General features: G+C 48.9%; 4 protein-coding genes across 4 annotated transcripts; 1 reads left to right on the forward strand and 3 right to left on the reverse strand.

The window, feature by feature from the left end:
• Positions 1-2,941: 2,941 nt before the first annotated feature.
• On the reverse strand, positions 2,942-5,369 carry GCS1_1 (Zn finger-containing GTPase- Activating Protein for ARF; the record flags this gene model as incomplete). The annotated part of the gene is made up of 6 exons (XM_044823377.1): positions 2,942-4,069; positions 4,124-4,832; positions 4,884-5,047; positions 5,098-5,163; positions 5,235-5,307; positions 5,359-5,369. The coding sequence occupies 6 exons, from the start codon at positions 5,367-5,369 to the stop codon at positions 2,942-2,944; spliced, it is 2,151 nt and encodes a 716-aa protein (XP_044681868.1).
• Positions 5,370-10,581: 5,212 nt separating this feature from the next.
• On the forward strand, positions 10,582-11,209 carry J7337_005704 (uncharacterized protein; the record flags this gene model as incomplete). Its single annotated transcript, XM_044823378.1, has 2 exons — positions 10,582-10,617; positions 10,784-11,209. The coding sequence occupies 2 exons, from the start codon at positions 10,582-10,584 to the stop codon at positions 11,207-11,209; spliced, it is 462 nt and encodes a 153-aa protein (XP_044681869.1).
• A 505-nt stretch (positions 11,210-11,714) lies between these two features.
• Positions 11,715-12,764, reverse strand: J7337_005705 (uncharacterized protein; the record flags this gene model as incomplete). The annotated part of the gene is made up of 1 exon (XM_044823379.1): positions 11,715-12,764. The coding sequence occupies one exon, from the start codon at positions 12,762-12,764 to the stop codon at positions 11,715-11,717; it is 1,050 nt and encodes a 349-aa protein (XP_044681870.1).
• Positions 12,765-14,624: 1,860 nt separating this feature from the next.
• On the reverse strand, positions 14,625-15,973 carry GNA2 (G-Protein alpha subunit; the record flags this gene model as incomplete). Its single annotated transcript, XM_044823380.1, has 5 exons — positions 14,625-14,969; positions 15,028-15,286; positions 15,342-15,508; positions 15,609-15,793; positions 15,856-15,973. 5 exons carry the CDS (start codon positions 15,971-15,973, stop codon positions 14,625-14,627), a joined length of 1,074 nt encoding a protein of 357 aa, XP_044681871.1.
• Positions 15,974-20,723: the final 4,750 nt, after the last annotated feature.

Genomic DNA, 20,723 nt, shown 5'->3' on the forward strand with positions numbered 1-20,723 from the left:
TGCCAAGATCTGCAACTAACTAAGCAAATACCTAGTCGTCAAGATTATTACTATACGGCCTGCTAGATCGGGCGAAAATCACTCCTCAGTTCAGTCAGTGGCTCACTCAGCTGGACCTGGACCTGGGAACTCGACCGTCCGACCCGTTGACTTGACTTTGCCGTTTGCTTGACAGGAGCTGTTCCGCTACAATATGCTCCAAGTTAGTGGAACGAACGACTGGTCAATTTTTCGATCCGGCCAAGGCAAGATCTGTTTGGAGATCGAGCCTTTGGTGTCTGAGAGCAACGCTACGCAACGCCCAGTTTGGGAATGGCGGCGTGCTTCGGCAATTGTACATAGGTGCAGAATGAGCAGCTTCAGCAGGCGGCAGGGCGTGTATACATACATAGATACATACATACACACTTCCATGGAGCTGAGTTGATGGCTTACTAGGTACAGTATGTATGTATGTATGTATGTATGTATGTATGTATGTATGGTAGGTAGGGTAGGTCTTGCTTGTGAGACATGGTAATTTATCGTTATTGGCTAGTGTATCTCCTCGTCGAGAGGATCGATATTGGTTATTGTTGTTAGTGTTGTTGTTGTTGCATTAGAACATATCATATCATATCATATCCATCATGTGGGTGAGATGCAATGTCTTGTATTTGCTCAAGACCATCACATAACGGCGGCTACAGTACTGCTGATCGATCTGATCTATACAATCTGCAAGTACGTACATCACCGATTCCTTGCATCTCGCATCTCCCATCAGAAGGTCACTAAACTCAGCCCCGTCCCGTGCGGAAAGATTACCGTATGATCCAATACTATCCCCTGCTGTAGATTCTGTTGGTCACCGTTAATACTAACCTCTAGTTGCATCACTAGTTTCGAGACAGGGGATACGAGAAAACGATGTACATACGTACATGGTTTTGTCATTTCGGAAGCATCTATCCTTACTATGTACTGTACGTACATAGGTATCTATCTAATCAATCACTTGCTTGTCTTTGTCTCTGTCCCCCGTGTAGAGGTTGAGAGGTTGCTGATCTCCGGGGCGAGAATGGACGAGTCAGTTGATGCATGGTCAACATATCTATCTATCATGGGAACTCATGCCAAACCTGCAACTGTGACTCTTATGTATATGCATGCTGTCCTTGTCTTCCTTGGCCTGTCTTGACTTGACTGATCATGCCTGATCTTGTCAGTTTGTCTGATCCTCCGGGCTCCGGATCCGGACCCGGCGCGGGATCTCAACTCAAACCGCCTCGGCCCCGATACATATCAGATTCGCGTTCGGATCGGTCATCTCACTCTTTGGGTGTATCTTTATATTTGTCTCTCTCTCTCTCACTCACTATACTGTATGTATATACAAACTGTCTGTCTTGGTCTACTAGCGCTCACATGATCTCATCGTCGTTCGACAATCTCATTTCTCAGAGACACTTCCGTTCCCCTCTGTCTAGCAGATCTTTTCCCACTGTAGCTACATCCCTTTTCGATATGCCGCACTCTCGCATGCCGCGTGCCTCGAACTAGCTACTGTAGCTCAGAGCTAAGAATCCCATGTTAGAGATCACCGTAGATAAGACACAGGGCGACAGCGGAAAAGGCAAAGACATGATAAGTTACAGAGCCTGGCGGCCTAGTAATAAATTCGCCGATAATGATAACTCAATTCTACCGTTCACTCTCAGCTGTAGCGAACCCTCACCGGTGTCTCGACTCTCCAAATGCGGCGACCGGTCAAGGTGCCTGTCTGTCTGATATCTCTCATGATATCTCCTCAAAAAACATTAACACCGAGACTACACGTCAAATGCCACGCCAAACTACTAACCCCAGTGTGGCTTTTTTGCTTTTTTTTTCCTCCTTTGCCCAAGGTAGAGAATATGGTTTAGTTATGGATCTTTACGAGAATTCCAGACTGAAAGGGGGGGTCGCCTGAGAAGAAAAGAAAAGCAAAGCAAAGCAAAGCAAAGCCCCCTTTAAGTTACCACAACTCAAAGACATGCGACTCTTGCAGCGGCAAAGCCAAAAACAAAAGCAACCCAACAACTAGAACCGTGTCTTTCTTTCTAGAATCGGCCGAGAGGCGCTATACTGCATCTTCACCTCCCCCCGGCACGGCACGGCACGGCTGAGAATTCCTCCCAGACAGCCACTGCGGTGCGAGGTACCCAACGCAAGCCAACTCAAGCCAACTCAAGCCAACTCAAGCCAACTCAAGCCAAGGTCAACGTTTTTGCCCTCTCCTCTCTCGCTCACGGAGACAGCTCGCTTGACTTACAAGGAGGCGTTTTGATGGCCTCTCTATGATCCATCCGATCTGATCCATCTGTTAGTTAGTTAGTTAGTTAGTTAGTTAGTTAGTTAGTTAGTTAGCTGCTTGCTGCTACCCACCTATCTAGGTATGTGCTGTAGTTAGCTCTGTCTCATGCTGTAGAAAAGCTCCGAGAGAGACAAGCGAGATAATTCCCGTCCGTGATGCCAAACTTGACATGTCGAATGTGCTATGCAGACCAACACACGGAGTCATGTGATCGTCAGGGCCATTGCGGATAGTGGTATAGTTGAATGCTTGGTTTTGAACTCTATTCAACGCTGAGACTTCATTGTTCTTGGTTCAGGATAAGATGGACTTTGCTTGGGATCATGTGAGGCGAGCCTCGAGTCTTGGGAACGCAGAACAGACATCACCCAGACGACCGTAAAACCGCCCTATGTTTATATATCTTTCTAGTGTGGCACCCTCAAATGATTGCTTCAACGTCTTCAGTAACAGCCGTGCCGTGTCTCAGCATAGCTCTTCAATACAGCAACTATGTCCTGAAACCAGCGTTGATCCCTGCTCTTTTCTTTCTAGATACATCCTATTACTACGTATGCTCAAAAAAAGCAGCCAAGAACGCCGACCCAAATCCAATGACGCTTCCCATCATGACTCAGTCTCCTGGCCTTCAATCCACTCGCTCTTGCGCTTCAGTGACCCGTTGGTGGCATCCGCCTGTGCTCCGTTGGTCTCTCCATTGGGTGCTGTGCTTGAACCGCCGCATCCTCCACGGAAGCCGTTCAGCAGACGCTCTAGGCCGTGGATCCCGAGACCCGCAAAGTCGCGGCCGGCCGTCTCCCGCTCGCCGATGGCAATCACGGCGCCGATAAGATCATGGTTGATCTCATCGTTGACAACGCTGTCATGCTTGTAACTGGGATGCACGTCGATGAAGTTGCGGATCCATCTGGCTGTGGTGTCAAGATTTCCTGAAGCTCGACGTGAAATCAGATCGAGATATGTAGACAGATGGCATCGGGTCGATACATCGACGTTGACGCTGTCGAGATAGCTCTCGACAATGGGGATCAAGCCGGGAAACTCTCCCGACTCCGAGCCGTTGATAATGTCATTCACTGTCATCTCCTCAAATTCGTGCTCCACTGGGCCCCCAGGTGATGCTGGTCGACTGGGATGCGCTGATCCGGGTCGACTGTCGTCACCAAATGTAGTGTTGGCTCTCGAGGGGCGGCTAGGGAAAGGGTTGCGCCGGAAGTAGAACTTCTCCTTCAGAACAGCATCGACTGCGTGTGCACGCTCCATGTTTTCGTCGACCTTCTTGATAGGGATGTAGAAATTGAGGTCAAATGACAGGATTGCACGTGTGACCAAGACCATAAAGACAGAGAAAGCCGCGTTCTCGAAATCCGTGATCTGAATCTCCATGGAGCGGAACTCGACTCGCCAGCCGATGCTGTTGTCAGCAGGCGGGGGCTTGAAACGCATGTGCTGCCAGTTAGTTGACTGGATGTTCTCAAAGTGGTCAGTCTTGCTGAGGTCCAACTCCTGGAGATCCTCCTCAAAGACAACAATGGGGTCTCGGATGAAAAGGTGAGCAAAGTGAGTCGCCAGTCGATCATCCATGCCCCCCTCGAGAAGCTGGCGCTTGATGTCAGAGTCGTAGACCAGGTCAGGGTCGAGGTACTCGTTCCTCAACCGAGGGTCTATGGCGATATATGTTGAGTTGGAGGCGTATCGTGACTTTGGTATCCTTCGAACACCTTCTGAAAGTGGCTGTTCCATTGTGAGCAGTGCAGATCGAATTGGAGAGCATGAGAGCGCTCTTACCTTTTCTCCCAACTCCTCAGGGGTTCTGCAGTCCACAGAGCGGCTGATCTGATTCCACCGCACGTCGGTGTTGGCAAGGAACCCCTTATACACAGGCGTGGCAGCAGTCAATGCCAACATGATGGGACCAAGCGGGCTCAGCTGATCATAGAGCATTCTTCCTTCAGTGATGTTCTTGGCCTGGAAAGTGATCTGGAGACAACAACTACCCATTCCGAAAGCCATGGCATCCATATGGATGAAGTCGTCAGGGGCAGCTCCGTTTCGTACGTCATCATCTTCGGGCCAGTCATGCTTGTCAAAGTCCACAGTAGGATCCTTCCAGGGTCTTGGTGTGTTCTTGTCGTGATAGATAGGAACATTGACCTGAACCTTGCGGCCTCGTCGAGATCGTATGTTTGCGGCTAGAGTTGGGAATCTGATATGAGGGTTGGCGATCTCATCCGGAACAAACTGAGAGCGGAGGCGCGGTCCTGAGGGCGGAAAGTAGGGGTCGGTGAATTGTCCGGGAACGCCGATTTGAGGGTATGTTGTGAGTGTGATGGGATATTCAGTTGAAAGCATGTGCTCTTTGGCGATCTTTCTCCGCAACTTCATATCTGGTTCCACATCGAGAAGCTCCTTGAAGCCGATGCCCCAAGGCTTACCTGGGGTCGCTTCCAACATAAAGCGCCCAAACTCAGGGTGAAAGACGGGGATCGTTCTCTCTCTGTTTCAGGGTCAGCAGATGGCGGAAAAGTCTAGGGGCTGTCTGATGTACTTTTTCTTCGCGCCAGCTGTGTCCACGTCTTGAAGATCTGGGACACAGCCACCTTGCTGTTCCAGTTCCTTGTCGGTAGCCAACGCCTCAAGAATCTCTGCCTGACGAAGGGACAACAGCACTCGCTGGTTGTCCTCCGAGTAAACTACCACAAGATACTCGACCTATGTAAGATGTTAGTTGAGATGATTCAGTTTTATGTGGTTGAACCAACCTCGTCGCCCCAGAGGAGAGCGTCGCGCTCCTTTCCCTTGGCCTTGTTCCATATCTCCAGAAGTTGCTATAGATATTTAGCGATCCATCGCCACCGAAACCTGACGATTGGATATGAAGGATGGGAAAGAAACTCACCTTGATACCCCATTCTCTGACTTGAGGAGCGCGCTTCTTGGCATCGGGCCAATCAAGGGCTGTTCCCAGGGCTCTAAAGTCTGGTCAGCTTCTAAGACCTTGTGGGTTGTAAGTTGTGGCTTACAGGAGACCCATCGTGAGAGAGGCAAAGTCTGGGTTTTACTATCAAGGGTGGTTTCTGAGCGCGCGCACCTTGCTTTCAGTTGCCGTAAGGTGTGATTGATCGGTATTCGGGAAGATTCTGTTCAAGATGACGAAACCGGGTAATGAGAATCGGGTAGTCTAAAGTGATGAGATATGAGCCTCGAAGCCTAGAAACAAGGCTGCTCTGACTGAACAGACTGCGTGCGCCAGTCGTATGGTATATACCGATAACGTGTTTTTTCTGAGGAGGAGAGTATCAAGAGAACGAACTCTCTGATAAAGCGAAACCGGGGGTTGGTGGACGCTAGGCGTAAAGGTTCTTGATTCTCCACGATATCGGAGTTGGCGCGGAGTTTGACTGTTTTAGATATGTATAACAACAACGACAATAATAACAAGGGAACCCGGTTCAATTGGAAATTGATACGATAGATAGAATCACACTCCAGTCAGTCGATAAACCAGTAGATAGACCGAGGGTCCAGATACTAGTTAGACTGGTTGAGCGACAACCCGAAGCGTCGCCACCAAAAAAAGTCTCGGACGTCAAATACAGAGACAGACAGCAGAAGAAGAAAAAAAATAAACGGCCCGTGTCGATCAGTGGTCCAGGGCAAGTTTGAGTATAGTCGGGTATAGTTGATGGGGGAGTGATAGAAGAGTAAATTTTAAACTTGTAGAGTGAGGCAGGTACCTGGATTGGCAAGGTAGGTAAGTAGGTAGATAATGAATAAGTAGTATTCGTACCTACAAGAATGATCTCTCTTGTTTTGTTTTGATTTTTTTTTTGGTTGTTTTTTTGGCCGCCGAGAATCAGGTCCAATTCCGCGGGTTCGCCCGTTGTCAAAGTCAAGAAGAAGAGAAGCGCCGAAGAGTACCAACCAACTAGCCCACCTCAGACTATGAATAAATGGTATGGGTTTGATGTGATAGAACTGGAGCATCAAAGGGGCTGATACTGACACTGATATGGTTGGTTGTAGCGGCTTGACTTGACTTGTCTCTCTTGTGGGAAACAACTGCGGTGTTTAGGTAGGTAGGTATCATCTACGGATACCTACTCCTCCGATCTCCATTTTCTATGTATGTATGAATTTCATCATCTCTCCCTTGTCCCTCCTCGTTAAACTCGTCGGCTTGTGATGGTTGCTGCGTTATGTTGCGTCGCTCAGAAGCGGATATTTCTGCTTAGAAATCGAGCACCAACCATCAAATCAGAGGAGGCCCTGATGATGCCATCCGGCCAATCTCCCGATCCGGTCAGGTTCTGGAAAACTTATCGCGCTAGCTCCAAGTGAGGAGATATTTACCACGGCATGGCCTGTCACTCCGGCATTTTGCGTAAGGTATATATAACTCATAACTATAGGGTAGCTGGGCATAAAGTCGAGGGTAAAGTATTATATTATTCTAGGTCTGTTTAGGTAGTACGATATATTATCAATCGTCCTAGTTAATTTCACCATATAATAAGCATATATATTGCTGGGCATCCATTATAAAGAGCAGCCCACTCATACAAGTCAGCCCTATCGAGTCTTCAGACTAACCATGCAATTCCTATACAATGCCTAGAGCCGGAGTCCGTGTAACCGTACAACCGTGCAGCCGATAACCGCTTGCTTACAATAGCATTGTTTAATTACCAAAACAACGATTCATCGATGCAGCAGATCGTACGTCAGCCCACTGACTAGGTGTTGAGAGACCAGCCGTATCTTGATCCTTGTACTGCCTTAGTACTTGAAGCGCCTAGGTATGTTGAGGGCCAATGTTACGCTCTGTGGTTCAACGAGTTATTCAACCATTACAGAGTTGCAGCTGTTCATGGCAGATAACAGCAAAAGGCGTTTGCTTTTCAAACAACTCGAAGCTTCCAACATCGTTCCAGAACAAACAAGCAATATGCATCTGAAACAGTCATCTCAATCAGAGAGAGTTGCTGCCACAATCTCGTGCACCTGATTGGACTCTCCAGCTTCGATATCTTCCATTGTTTCACGAACAAACACATCCGACTTATCCCCGTCGGTTTCCATGGACTTAGCAGGATTGACCAATAAATAAACCAAAAACCCTCGATATTCAAAAGCCCAAGGCTCTTGTCACACTGACCAATCCGAGATCAACACTCCAATGACATATGTACTGTAGACTACCGGGCTCACACAGAACAGAGCACGTAGGAAATCACTGTCCAATACCAGCGACGACCTTTGGCAGTTGCTTCGTCACAGCTGAACCCGAGCCCGGTCTAGAGCACTGTAGGTTGTCGCTCTCTCCTCTTTCCAACGTCCCTAGTACAGACATACTGCAGCCAACTCAGAACGAACCTGTCCGTTTTTGAGTCATGCGACCCTAGTTGTAACCAACAAGGTGCAACTGGCACGCCGAAGGAATGGATGCTGCATGATGATGAGTGACTGTGGGTGCTTATCAACTACCTACCACTGCTGGCATAACACGACATAACACTGTTCTTGGATGCATAGCAGAATGATTAATGTAGTGATGTTGTTAATCGACCATTTCTCTACTAGGTAGGTAGTTAGAATATTGATCAACATATCTCGGACCTCTCCAACTACCGACCAACCTTGGTGACTTATTCAGCGGATCCAGACATAAGAATATGCATACAATAATACTGGGGAATGACGGATTCCGGTATCCAGTGTCTAAAATGCCCATGTTACGGAGTAGAAACCGTAATACTCGTCCCAACAAGACAGAGGCAGGATAAGTTAGCTCTTTTGCAGCCATTGAGTCCCGACGCACACTAAGACGCAAGACGTGTGCTATCATAACCTTTAATGTTGAGCCAAGAAGACGAATGACTGATCAGGCCAAACATCAGTAATTCGATCACTGCTGGATTGATCAACTGCCGACAAGAAGCATCAGTTCTGGGTTTAACTTTGACGCCAAGACAAATCTTCATCAACAAACCTGCCAGCCACTGCTGCTGTTGCTGTTGCCCTCCTAACAATGGAGAGACTCTCGTGATGAGCACACTCTCAACTGTACAGTACCTCTGCATTAGTTAGTACCCGAGCGCCGGCTTGCCGCTTTGCGCCAACATAACGAACTCTATCCCAAGAACGATGATCAGCAGCCGGCGCCTTCCCAAGCTTCGAAAGCTAGAACTAAGAAGCGCCATGTGTATCATCGATCACCTGCTCAGGTGATCATCGCCATTGCGGTTCCAACAACAGTCCTTTGGTCGAGTAATACCTAATAAGCGTGGGTTCGTGGACACAGAATAGCACGCCAGAAGGAGCTGGAATTTGGAGAAGCCCGACAGCAATGACATGGTCAGGAAAGTCGTATCGATCCCGACAAGAGGAGGGACGGACACACAGTGCAGTACAAACCCGGAGATGGAATGCCGGTAATGGTGTTTGTGGTGCCGCAGTATGTTGGCTTCCGATCCTGGCTCACTGGATACTGGATGGCTGATGACGCTAGAAAGAATGCCATGTGAGCGATGGAGCCCAGCGCTACCGTAGTTCAAACTTCAACGTACCTAGCTAGGCAAAGAAAGTAAGTAGGTAAGCCGCATAACCATGTCCTTATCGAGGCGAATGAGCTCTGCTACTAGAATCTCTCGGCTCTCGTCCACTGACACCCAGTCAAAGTATTGCTTATAGATAAGCACGAGACAGGAGCAGAGTGCAATGAAACGCAAGACAGCCATCGACCTGGCAAACGACGGTGTCTCTTCACGCTTGTTGGTGTGTCAAGACGACGCTTACCAACAACGCGTCACTCGCTTCGCTTCGATGTTGTCTTGGCTCGCCCGTACAACCATAAACCATATCCCATTTCGCAACAAGCTACATTCTCGAGTACAGCATGCCTGACAGCACCGCTGTCTGGGGCCCAGCAGCCCAATTGTGGTTCCCAAATCCGAACCCATAGACCGTGGCTTATGATTACCCACTGGGTATCAATAGATGTTAACTTCAATGCAAGCTACCAGGGGACGAGCAAATCGCCCTGACGATCTTGGTGACGCCGGGGTATATACTGTCAGATGTCGACGGCACTCTCGATAACTAGCGACGATGTTCCTTCGTCCAATTCACTGTCGACCCATAAAACAGGTATATGTTAACGGCTCGTTGCGATTCCTGCTGGATAAGCAATGCCCAACCAGGAAGCAAAGAAGCACGGGTCAATGTCATGCCTGGGGCGAGGACGCAGATACAATTCATGCAGCGCGGATCATTGCATTGCTGTAGTTACCCGATGATACTGTGTTGCCTGGTACAGCTCCCTCGGGGAGCAAGAAACATCAGACCTTGGGATAGGGTGTCAAAATAAACTTAGCAAATGGTATCCTAAACTTATACCATGCTACCCAAGCCTTTTTGTCATTTAGGATCAAGGTCCTGCCTGGGATTTCTTTCCTCCCCTAGAGCCTGATAGAAGTTGACTATATTAATATCGCCACCCATGCACAGTTTGTTTATCATGTGCTGATTATACCTTAGGTACGTGTTGACCTTTGGAGAGTGAAGTTGTAGTTGAATCGACACGTAAAGAATAGAAAGGGGACAGGACGCACATGCTGTCACTTTTGGAGTAAAGATAAGCATCCATTAGATACAAATCATCGATAACAAGGAAGAGACAGACGCAAGTTTTGTGAAAACAGAGAGAGAGGTACAGTACACACACATCAATATTCGAGTTGGCTGTCCACGTTTCACCCCATGCGCTTATGACGTGTATACAGCAATGCCGCCGCCCCTCTATCTTCATACACCTCACCAACAGCACAGCCTAGCCAACAAGCGGGCATCCTTGTAACTCGTACGGAAACTCGCTACCCCACTAAGCCTCCTGGCCTCTCAGACTCACAGGGCAGCTACATCATACCCAACCTAACTGCTCTCAAGCCCCCCCCAATCAGGCACAATCATCCATCAATCCCTAAAATCCCCTGCTGCCACCGCTACTGCCACTGCCACTGCTACTACTACCCATTGTTACCACCCGAGTTAGGACCCTGCCCGTGGCTCCTCCAATAAATCCCCCCGCCATTCTCGCTCGATCTTGGTCCTTTTCAAAACGAACTCTTTGCTTGTCTAAATACCAAGAGAGCAGCACTGTACGGATACACATCTTTCCTTCGATCCGATCCTCACACCTTCTCTTGTGGTCTCGACCTTAGCGTATCAGCATTACCTCTTTCGCCATGAACCCTCATCAGAAGAACAAGGTCGATGTCAAGGTAAGCTGCCCATGGAGACCAACCAACCTCAGGCGATTCGAGCTCCCCTCTGTGCATGACTCGATGACCATGGTGCCCGTCAATGTCAATCCCTCCTCACAACATCTACACCGACGCGAGCTTCAATCGTACCGACTACTTTGCTGACGCCAACCCCTCGTTATAGTCACTCACTCCTGAGGAGCAGCGACTTTTCCGCCTCTACGGCAAGCTGCCCTCTCGATCCGACCATTTCGCCAAGCATCTCAAGGACCGCAAATACTTCGACTCGGGCGACTATGCCATGTCCAAGGCCGGCAAGGGCGACGGCGTTGATGCTGGTGCCGTCGGCTCTCAGCATCCCGTCCCCGAGAACATTCCCCACCTCTCTTCCCCGGTGAACGGCTCCGGAGCCAGCGTACCCAAGCACGCCCACCACGGCTCCGTGCCCGGCATCCAGGCTGGCAGCCCTATTAAGGAGAGCAGCTTCCTCAAGAGCGAGACCAGCGCTGATGAGACCGACGGTAATGATGCCGACAAGTCCAAAGATGCAGACGCTGCTATACCTGAGCCTGTTGCCGCTGGCGGCGAGGGCATCCCAATCCGACGATAGAGCGTCGAGTGAAAATGATGAAAAGAAAAGTGCGACGGAGCAGGAACAGAGAGGGAGTTTTTTTTCTTCTTACACTTCTTCACTGTTGTCTCGCAAAACATGGAACGTTTGTTTCTTTGATACTAAGCCTTGTGCGTGGGCTTGTGGTGGATTGCGAAATCGGTTTTGACGACTTACGAGGACCGCACAGTTGGCGTTTGGGAATTGGCAGACAATCTGGCTCGCACACACGGGGGACATATCTCGATCTGGAATCATCGGATAATGTTGTTTGAGAGCGGCAGGGTGAAAGAAACACCACACTCTCCGCAAATGGTTATCATGTTCATTTGGTCGTTTAGCTGCCTGCTTCGTTTCAGAAGCATGCTTTCTATTTCCATTGCCTTTTTCTTCTTCTCTCCCTTTTGTCTTAGTGTGTAGTATTACCCGGAACGTTTTGCATTTTCCCATGATATCGTCGAAATGTTCATACAATCTAAATGGTTTGCAGGTTGTGATACTCTCTTTAAGCATCCAGAGCCTTGAGCGCCATTTGCTTGGCACCGTCGAAAGTCTTGTTGCCACCAATGAAGCCAGCTGCATGGACAAAGACGCAGCCAGGAATGCCACTGATGCCATCTAGCTCAGCGTCGCGGAATCCTCTCCATGCCTCGGGTAAGGGCTTTCGGCTGACAAAGGAGTCCTTGCTCTCAGGAACGCACTGGATGCGCCACTTGGCGCCAGGCTCAGGCTTCTCAGCGTATAGAACGTAGAGCACCGAAGGAGTACCGTCCTCGAGAGCATAAAGATGATCCTTCCAGGGCACAGACTGGCCCTCGAGGACAAGCAGACGGCCCTGCTCGTCGTATTGCGTGCGCTTGGTGAAGGCTTCCTGGACAATGGTGCGGGCAGGGAGCCAAGAACCGGCGTAGCCGTCAAGATCTCTGTCGAACTCCTCGCCAATGCGGTTGCTGGCCTCGTTGAACTTGGCATCCTCAGCTGCCTGAGCCTCAGCGGGATCAGATGGCGTAGGGTCGTTCCACTTGGGGTTCAGACGTCCGACCATGGCACCAAGGCCAAAGGCGCCCTCGCTAAAGCGTTTCTCGAGACCTGCAGCGGCGACAGCAGCAGGGTCGAAAACAGAAATACCATTGTCGTGGGCATCGAGGGCTTCAACGAAGTTCTCGTACAGTTTCTTGTAAATCAATTCAACGTCGGCAGAGTCCTCGGGTTGTCCAAGGCGCTCAGCAACGATGGCGCGGCCAAAGTGCAGGAAGACAAGACCGGCGCTGGAGAGCTTTGTAGGGCGGCCGGGAAAGGTGGTTGTGAAGCCGCGCTGATGATGATCGAAACGGCGCTTCTCAGCGTCGTACTCGCCGCCAACGTCGACAACAGTGTGGCAGGTAGCCAGGACGGCAGGGTCGCGCGTACGGACAAGAGAGGCATCGCGGTAGGCGGGAAGACGGCGGAGCATGTGGACGGCGAGGGCCTCGTCAGCGTGGAAGTGGCCATTGTGGGTACCAATGAGAGGACCGTTACCCGTGGTCTTGACGCGCTTGGATGCTGATTCGGCCATGGTGTTGAAGAGGCGACGGAGCATGTACGTCTTTGGTGGTTTGTCGTAGTTGTTATGTAGGTACCTAGGTAGGTAGGTATGAAATTGAGGAGGAGGCAGAAAAAGTTGTCGAAGTTATCAAGGTGCGGGGGACAAAAATAAGTGGCACAAATGATGAAACAAAACCGCAACGATTTGTAGTGGCGTTAACGTTATAATTGGCTCTCCCCCCTCCCAAAAAAAAAATTCAAAAAAATCTAGACAGTTTAATATCATCAAGGCCCTCTATAGATAGTGTTATTCAATACCTAACTTGACTGATAATTCTGTCAAGGTACTGCATTATAGGTACCTATTCTATATTTCGTGTGCTTTTTATGAACCGGCGCAGTAAGGTATACAGGATCTCTACTCCATATACCTATCTCACAAGCGAACCCAGGTGCATCCGTAGTCTATGTCAGGTTTCTTGAATACTAACTTAGGCCTTTGGTGTACATATGACTTTGCCTCAACTTGGTAGATAAATAAAATTTAGTAGGTGAAGTACCTGGTATATCCATGTATTCGTTCTGCCTGCAGCTTCATAGTACAGGGCAGTTCTGAACCAATCACAATTGATGAATTACATAGTGCTGACCCGCCCATGGAGCTACTACGAGATCTCGAAATAGAGTATTACCGGTATATGCTGTAAATGCCCATCCTCATCTTGATATTGACACCATGGACCCCGAGAATCTAATATCACAGCCTAGTGTCAGTCCCGATTTATACTTTTACACCCTTGTCATCTATGTATGATCCATACACCATCATCATCCATGGTCAATTTCATCGAATCCTCATGCTTTAATCTCAAACACATCCAACCTACCAGAGACAAGAGAAAATACAGGGCCCTAAAGCGTGGTCGGATTTCCACCTTAGTAGCGAGCACCTCACAACGCAACACATGGTCCGAGCAGCCATGTGGCCCCGGGTATTTCAAAATTCGGTCCCAGGCCAAAAGTCACAGCGCATGTATGTTTCTTCAGCAGGATACAGGGCGGTGTGAGTGCGCCAACAACAGGTGACTTTGATGCCAACCATCTGAACCCGAGTATCAAGTTACGTTATGCTTCGCTATGTTACGTTCCTCTAATCTATACGTACATAATCAATCAACCGATCAATCCCCTCGTTGTTTATATCATACGCCTCATTAACAGCACTAAAAGAAACAAGGGATGGCAAGCCCGCCGCTCTGCTACTTTTAGAACAGTCGGTTTTGAAGAACAAAAGAACAGACAACCCGAAATGAATCCACTGGTACGCCTTAGGTATCATGCAATGCAATGCACAAAAAACACAATTCGGCCAAAACGCTCGTTCCGCTGTCGTTCCACTGCTGCCCTGATGCACCTGGTGACTTTGCTTTGGCGAGTCATGACTCGTTTCTGACAGCTTTGACTTATGCACTGCGGCCCGGACAAATCTTCAGACCGTATTGCCAGTATTGCCCTGGGAGGCAATTAAGTATTGGGTTGCATCCGTGTGAGGGGGGTCCACGCGGCTCCGACAACTGTGTCAATTGGCATAGAGGTCCGGACATATTAAGCGCATGTAAACATATCGCTGCTTCGACTGGCCCGAGTCGGTAATGAGATTTAGAAAAAAGTACAATCCAGAAGAAAGGAAGCAATATAGTCCTGATCGACAGCACTGATACATCTTAACCAGATGATGGCATGAAGAAGACATGATGAGGCTGAGGCTGAGGCTGAGGCTGAGGCTGAGTTATCGCCCGGAAAATATCTGAACCCCATTTTATAGTCGTGTATATCTTGATAAATGTCGGATGTCTCCGTGTAGCAAGTTCCGATTCCAGATCACGCTGAATTAGAGAATGAGCTGCTTGAGGTTGCGTTGGATGATCATGTCTTGGACTGAGGCCATTGTGATTTTGAGCAGGTTCGTATCGGTAGCATTGGTGAAATGGCCATAAATCTCCTTCTCGGTGTTTCGGTTTAGAGCCTTGAATTTGTCTAGGAAGTACTTGCTCGCCGCCTTGTAGTCGTCCTTGGGTCCGTGGTAATCGGTGAACCCGTGGTTCGTGATAGGGCTCTTGGGGAGCTTCTCCTTGAACAGATCCATCTTATTCAGGAACAGGATCAGTGCTGATCTGGCAAACCAATGCGAGTTGGCAATCGACTCCCAAAGCATGAGCGCCTCGTTCATTTGGTTCTGTGTCACTGTTAGCAGGGTATTCAAAGCTTCCTGTCTGATTTCATCTTTTACTGACCCCATCCTTGTCCTCAACCAAGCACTGGTCATAACCACTAATTGCGACCAAGAACAATAGGCAGTTGACATTCTCAAAGCAGTGAATCCACTTCTTTCGTTCTGAACGCTGGCCACCAACATCAAACATTCGGTAGGTTAGTTGGCCGAGGTCGAAGATGGTCTCTGTGATACCAGTAGTTCGCAATCGCGATCGAAGAAGATCCTGGTCATCCGGGACATAATCCTCTCCCCAAAGTCTATCGATGTCTTCGATGAAGCTTTAGAACATGTTAGCGCCAAGAACTTCACGCCATGCCATCATACAGCACGTACTAGGTCAGGTTGTCGTGTAACGCATATTCGTTACCCATCCCAATGGCCGCTCGAACGCCATTGTCTACCCACAGGGCTTTGATGGGCTCGAGATAGTCAGCCGGCATAGGGTCGTGAGGGCTAATTTCGTGATCGACAAGGATGTGGGCCATATGTTTCTGCAGCATCTGTTAGTAATTGGGCATGTCTCACTCCTCCACCTCACTCAAAATTGCCGTCGGAACCGTAGCTTAGGCAGTCATAGCGGGGAGGAAGTACTTGACTTACCTCGTTGTCGGGGTTGTCGAATTGGAGATCGTGCTCATTCATTGCCTCGGCAATAACTTTGAAAGACTGAACAATGTTGCTAAAGATGACGGGCTTCCATTCCAGCTTTTCATTTTTGCTGAAGCCTTGAGAGTAAATAAGCTTCATCTGCTTGAGTACAGTTGACTTTCCAGATTCTCCAGCACCTGTTGGACGCGCATGGCATGTCAGTTTTATCTGTGCGAAAGCGCGGCCAGATCAGTCCTACCTAGCAAGAGAAGCTTGACCTCCTTGGACAGCCTCTTCTCATCCTGGCGAAGCTGCTTGTCGATATCACGAGATCGCGCGAGACCGCGATCGCCCTTGTCCCGACTTCCAAAGCACATTATGGGGGTTTGAGGTGGAATTGTGGCGTAGGGTGAGGTTGATTGGGTGGGAGTAGATATGCAAGGCAAGTCGAAAATGGATGCCGTCTCTCGATGGAGTCGGAAACTCGGTTCGGTTATCGCAAGCGAGTAGAGTGAGACAGATCAAACAGAAGCCGAAGTATTAGATTTGAGGATCGTTCAAAGGTCAATGCTGTTACAAGAGCATGAGACGAGCCGGCAGACAAAGTCGCGAAAACGCCCGGGAACTCGGGGTTTGGGCTATGTATTCGATAGAAGAATCGGTCTGGGTGGTGCGAATGAAGAAGTCTCGACGGAATCAGCGTAAGTGGTAAAACCAAGTTGCTCGATAGTAGAGTAATCCGTTTCCCGTTGCCTCGGGAGTAGTGCCTCGATTTAAGTTGCGTATGTTGGATGAGGAGGGGGATTAGAGTCGATTGAGCTGGATAGGCGAAAGGACTGTCTGTATAGATAGAGCGGACAAACCAAGCCAGGCCAGAGAGTATTTCTGAGACAGGGAAGAAGAAGAGGAGGAGAAGAGACGGGTCGTTTAGGTATTAATTAACAACAACATCCATGACAGGCGCGACATGGGCAGGCATGGGCGTGGGCATGGGCATGGGCGAAAGAAAAAAAAAAAAGAGGCTAATTTAATGGAACCTGAGGTCACTGTACGATTTATGACGGGATGAGCCTTTGGGGACCAGGTAGCCAGGCCAAGGGCATGGCACCTCAGTCACTGAACGGAACGGCACAGCAGGAACAGGCTCACTGGCGGGGGGGAGTTCCCGCCTGTTAGTTCCCCGTCGCAAAGTGCAGGGTCTCGATACCCAACTTTTTGTTCTGTGCTAGCGAGCTGTACGGAGTACATCAGTACATACAGCACTTGGACTTACAGCCAGGTCAGCTCCATATTTTAGTGGCCGGGCAGCACCTGGACTGAAAGTCTGAAAATGGGCGCCTGGGCTGGCGTGAGAGTGGATTGCTGGGCGGCGGAGGGAAGCAGCTGCACCAATAGAATACGTGCTTTTAAACGATGCCGTTCCCGGCGATACCAAGGTACGGATGGATAGCTTCTTGGGTTCTCCATTGAAGAGAGAACCAACCAAAACAATCGTAGCGACATAATACATACATACCGAAATGGTACGTCGCAGGTAGCAGGTCCTGCCTGGCCTTGTCGTTCCCAGGTTTATCCCCGTTCCCGGCACCCGACTAGGTCGCCCAAAAGCCCCTTGAAACACCACATCCTTTTTGGTGGTTGAGATGTTGAAAAGCTGATAGACTGTGAAATGTTGATGTGATCCTCTTTTCTTTTTCTTTCTTTTGCCTCAATCTCCAGCTGCAATACGACTCTGGGAGACATCTCGCAGGCTAGAAGCCTCCACTTGGCCACAGTAGACTACCTACCTAACCTTACATATACCTAAGCACTTGCTAAGGTGCTGTAGTCTACCTTACTTTATGTACCTGTGCACCTCGAACCAGAAGCAACAGATGATGCATCGCTTGTCGATTCTCAATAAACCCCATCCACCACGAGGTGTGTGTGTGTGTGTGGGTGCCGTGACATGCAATGCCATGCCATGCCATGCAGTACCATGCAGTGGCCACATGCCGGTGCTGCCGCTCCAAGGTCAAAGCTGAACATGAAGCAAGCTCACGATTATGATAAGAATTGCTTCATGTCTTGGTCTGTGTCTTACTGTGTGGATTTATATGCATACAAAAGCCCGTGCTTAAACTTGCCATGTGGTTCTTGTTTAAAGTCAGCCTGTTCTAGACACTCTTGATACATAGCTCGACGACTGATGGCCGCCACTGACACTGACTCAAGCCCTAGAAACGCCCATCAGCCATGATCGGCATGACTCTCTCTCGATGAATCGGCCGTTCCCTTGACCTGCCCTGCCCTGCCTGCCCTGTCTTGCCTGTACATAACTTGCTTCCAAAGACGACAAAGGACGATAAAGCTAGTTAAGTTACCGACGATGAATGATTCAACCCCTTTCTTGACCCCTGGCTTACCTGACTCTCACCCAAGTCTATCATGGGAGAGAAAAAAAACTTCAGGGCCGTACCAAGAACAAATACCGTCCCTCCCGCCTGAAAATTTCCGGGTTGTTCTTTGAAACATCGGCACTAGCTTGTCTTGGATAGGTAGTTTCTTTGGTGGTTGCGGCAATGGTGGACCCATGAATGTCTCCTGTAAGTCAGTCCGTACATACTCAGTAGTCAGTAGTTGTTCAACAAGACTGTCGCCATGTCCACTGCTAGGCTCGATCCGTCTCCAGTGCTGAAGAATTTTGACCCTTATAGGCGCTACTGCATCAGGGAGAAACATCCGGAGGCACTAATTATCACCATCTGCCCATTGTGGTTTGAGCTTGAGCTTGATCATGAGCTTCGATTGAGAAGAGAGACAACTTGGGCTCTGATGGGGCCTACGTTCTCAGCTCACCACGATACCCTCTTCTCATTGGCTTCCACGGCAAAGAATAACATCCATCCATACATACATACATACATACAACCCTGACCCTTGCTCGGCTTGCAGGAGTTCGAGTTCCTGTTGCGAGAAGCCAGGTTCAGTTCCTTTCGCTAGCTGCGCCTCCACTCATCTCCGTCGACGGTTGCAGGGACTACTATTCGCTTTTCCCGTTCCCCATCGAATAATAGGGGAATTCTTCTTCTTCTGCCCATGCGCAATGCGACGCCAAAACACATGATACGTTGAACATATCACTTCACTACCTAGTAGCGGTTCGTCTTGTATGGCTAATAAAACCGATAGCTAGTTGATCTATCTCAGCCTCCGTATTGTCCTCGCAAGCCTCGACGTAAAGAGCAAAACTAAACTCTAGGCACATGGAATAAGCAATGTGTCTGCATACTGTACTGTAGCTTGTGACTGGCTAGTCAACCCTCTCGAGAACCTACGTCCTCAATATTGAGCCCGACCAAGGAGGCCATTACGACATATCACCTCGAACAAATCAAACCGCTAGAGAATGTTTGTAGGTTGGGAGACCATCAGGCGCAACCAGCAGCATCAAATATTAGCACTAAAACAAGAATTTGGAAACGGCATCTAAAGAGGAATAGATGCTCTCATACTGAATCCACTGCCGTGTGCGTGCTTGAGTGAAACTCCTTGACCTCGGGGCCTGGGCGAACCTAAAAGGACGACTCTTGGCCTTGCAAAAGCTCTGGCCACGTTACATGGGAGCATCCCATTCCCGACGAAGATCAGCGTCGTCTGATTGCGTTTCATTGATCGATATGTATATACGTACTCCATACATACATACTGAAGGATGGCAGGAAAACAGGGGCAACGCAGCCGCTCTGGTCTGGCTCTTTTGGCATGTCCCGTTTGAGCAATCAGTCAGGAGAAGGGATAACAAGGGCCATTCTCGGATACGGAGCTTCCGAGATGTAGACATAACGACAGCATTGGTCTCATTCTATCAGCATAACACAACAACAGACATCAAATACCGAGTAGAAACCAGTAATTTGTTACCAGTATTCACAGATTTTCAAGAACCCTTCAACGCTGTGCCAATGGCCCATCTCTGATTTTCATAACTCTACGGTTGATATACTCAAGCGAGATCTCATATGAATAAGGCAAAGCTTAATACTCTAGGCACCTATCTCGATTATCTATGCACCGTTGAACAGAAGCACGGCCGAGCTAGTCAGATCGTATCCAGCCACCCTGCATAACCTTATTTATACCTAATATCATCACACTTAAAGTTTGTGTATCACTCGCGTGGCATCTTCTCCTGCTACCTCGACACGACGTTGACGCTCTGATGCCATGACTGGCGCGGTAGACTACAGTCACCTTTGTCAACTGGAGATGATTACACATTAACCGTAAATATAGGCATGATATATACCACAGTGTCACAAAACTAATGTCCTTATTGGCCAGTTTACACTGGGAACTACTCTATAGTTTTTGCTGCCTACGAATATTGATTTTTGGGCTGGCACAGTTGTAGTGGGCTTCAAGGTATTCCAACGCCATCGGATTCATGACAGTCTCACGATCTTGTCGAGTCTGTAGCCACAAACAGTCAAAACCTTTCCGTCGACATGACCAGCTTTTCCCGGAAACAAGCCACTGCCAACTCATACAGCTTACATCCACCTATCACAGTTATTAAGTCACAAAATCGTGTTGGATTCCCGCCATCGACCTTCCCAGAGACCACCTGAAACCATGCCGAAGCTGTATCTATGTTACCAAATTAGGGCATATACGCACTGCAGTAGATGAATATGGTCAAGGTCTATGGGCAATCTATAAAGCTCCTTCGGCAGTTGTGGCCCTTGAAGTCACAATGAGGCATCAGACATGTTGCTCAAGTCGACTCCACACCATGACTGATACAATATTTTACTGCGCTGGCGAGGATCTCTAGTGTGCTGCATGTTCTTGGCCGCCTACGAGAGACGATCACTGAATACCAACAGAGGCTTTGTTGAGTGGAATCTACAGGAAACTCCTGTGCTGGCCATCACCTTGACCACTCTGGCATGTGCATCAAACTCATCCCCACCCAGCAGTGTACTACTATTATGTATACCCATATTATGTATAGCCAGGGCCTTTGACTCATTTTTGGCCTTCAAAAGGAAGCAGAACCGAGTCAAATTATATGTGGGCAGGAGAATGACCGGTTCATCTAAACACTGAGTTCAGGGATCTTCTGCGCAAACATATGCCTCTCTG

Source organism: Fusarium musae, chromosome 4, assembly GCF_019915245.1.
Source record: "Fusarium musae strain F31 chromosome 4, whole genome shotgun sequence".
NCBI classification, from domain to species: Eukaryota; Fungi; Ascomycota; class Sordariomycetes; order Hypocreales; family Nectriaceae; genus Fusarium; species Fusarium musae.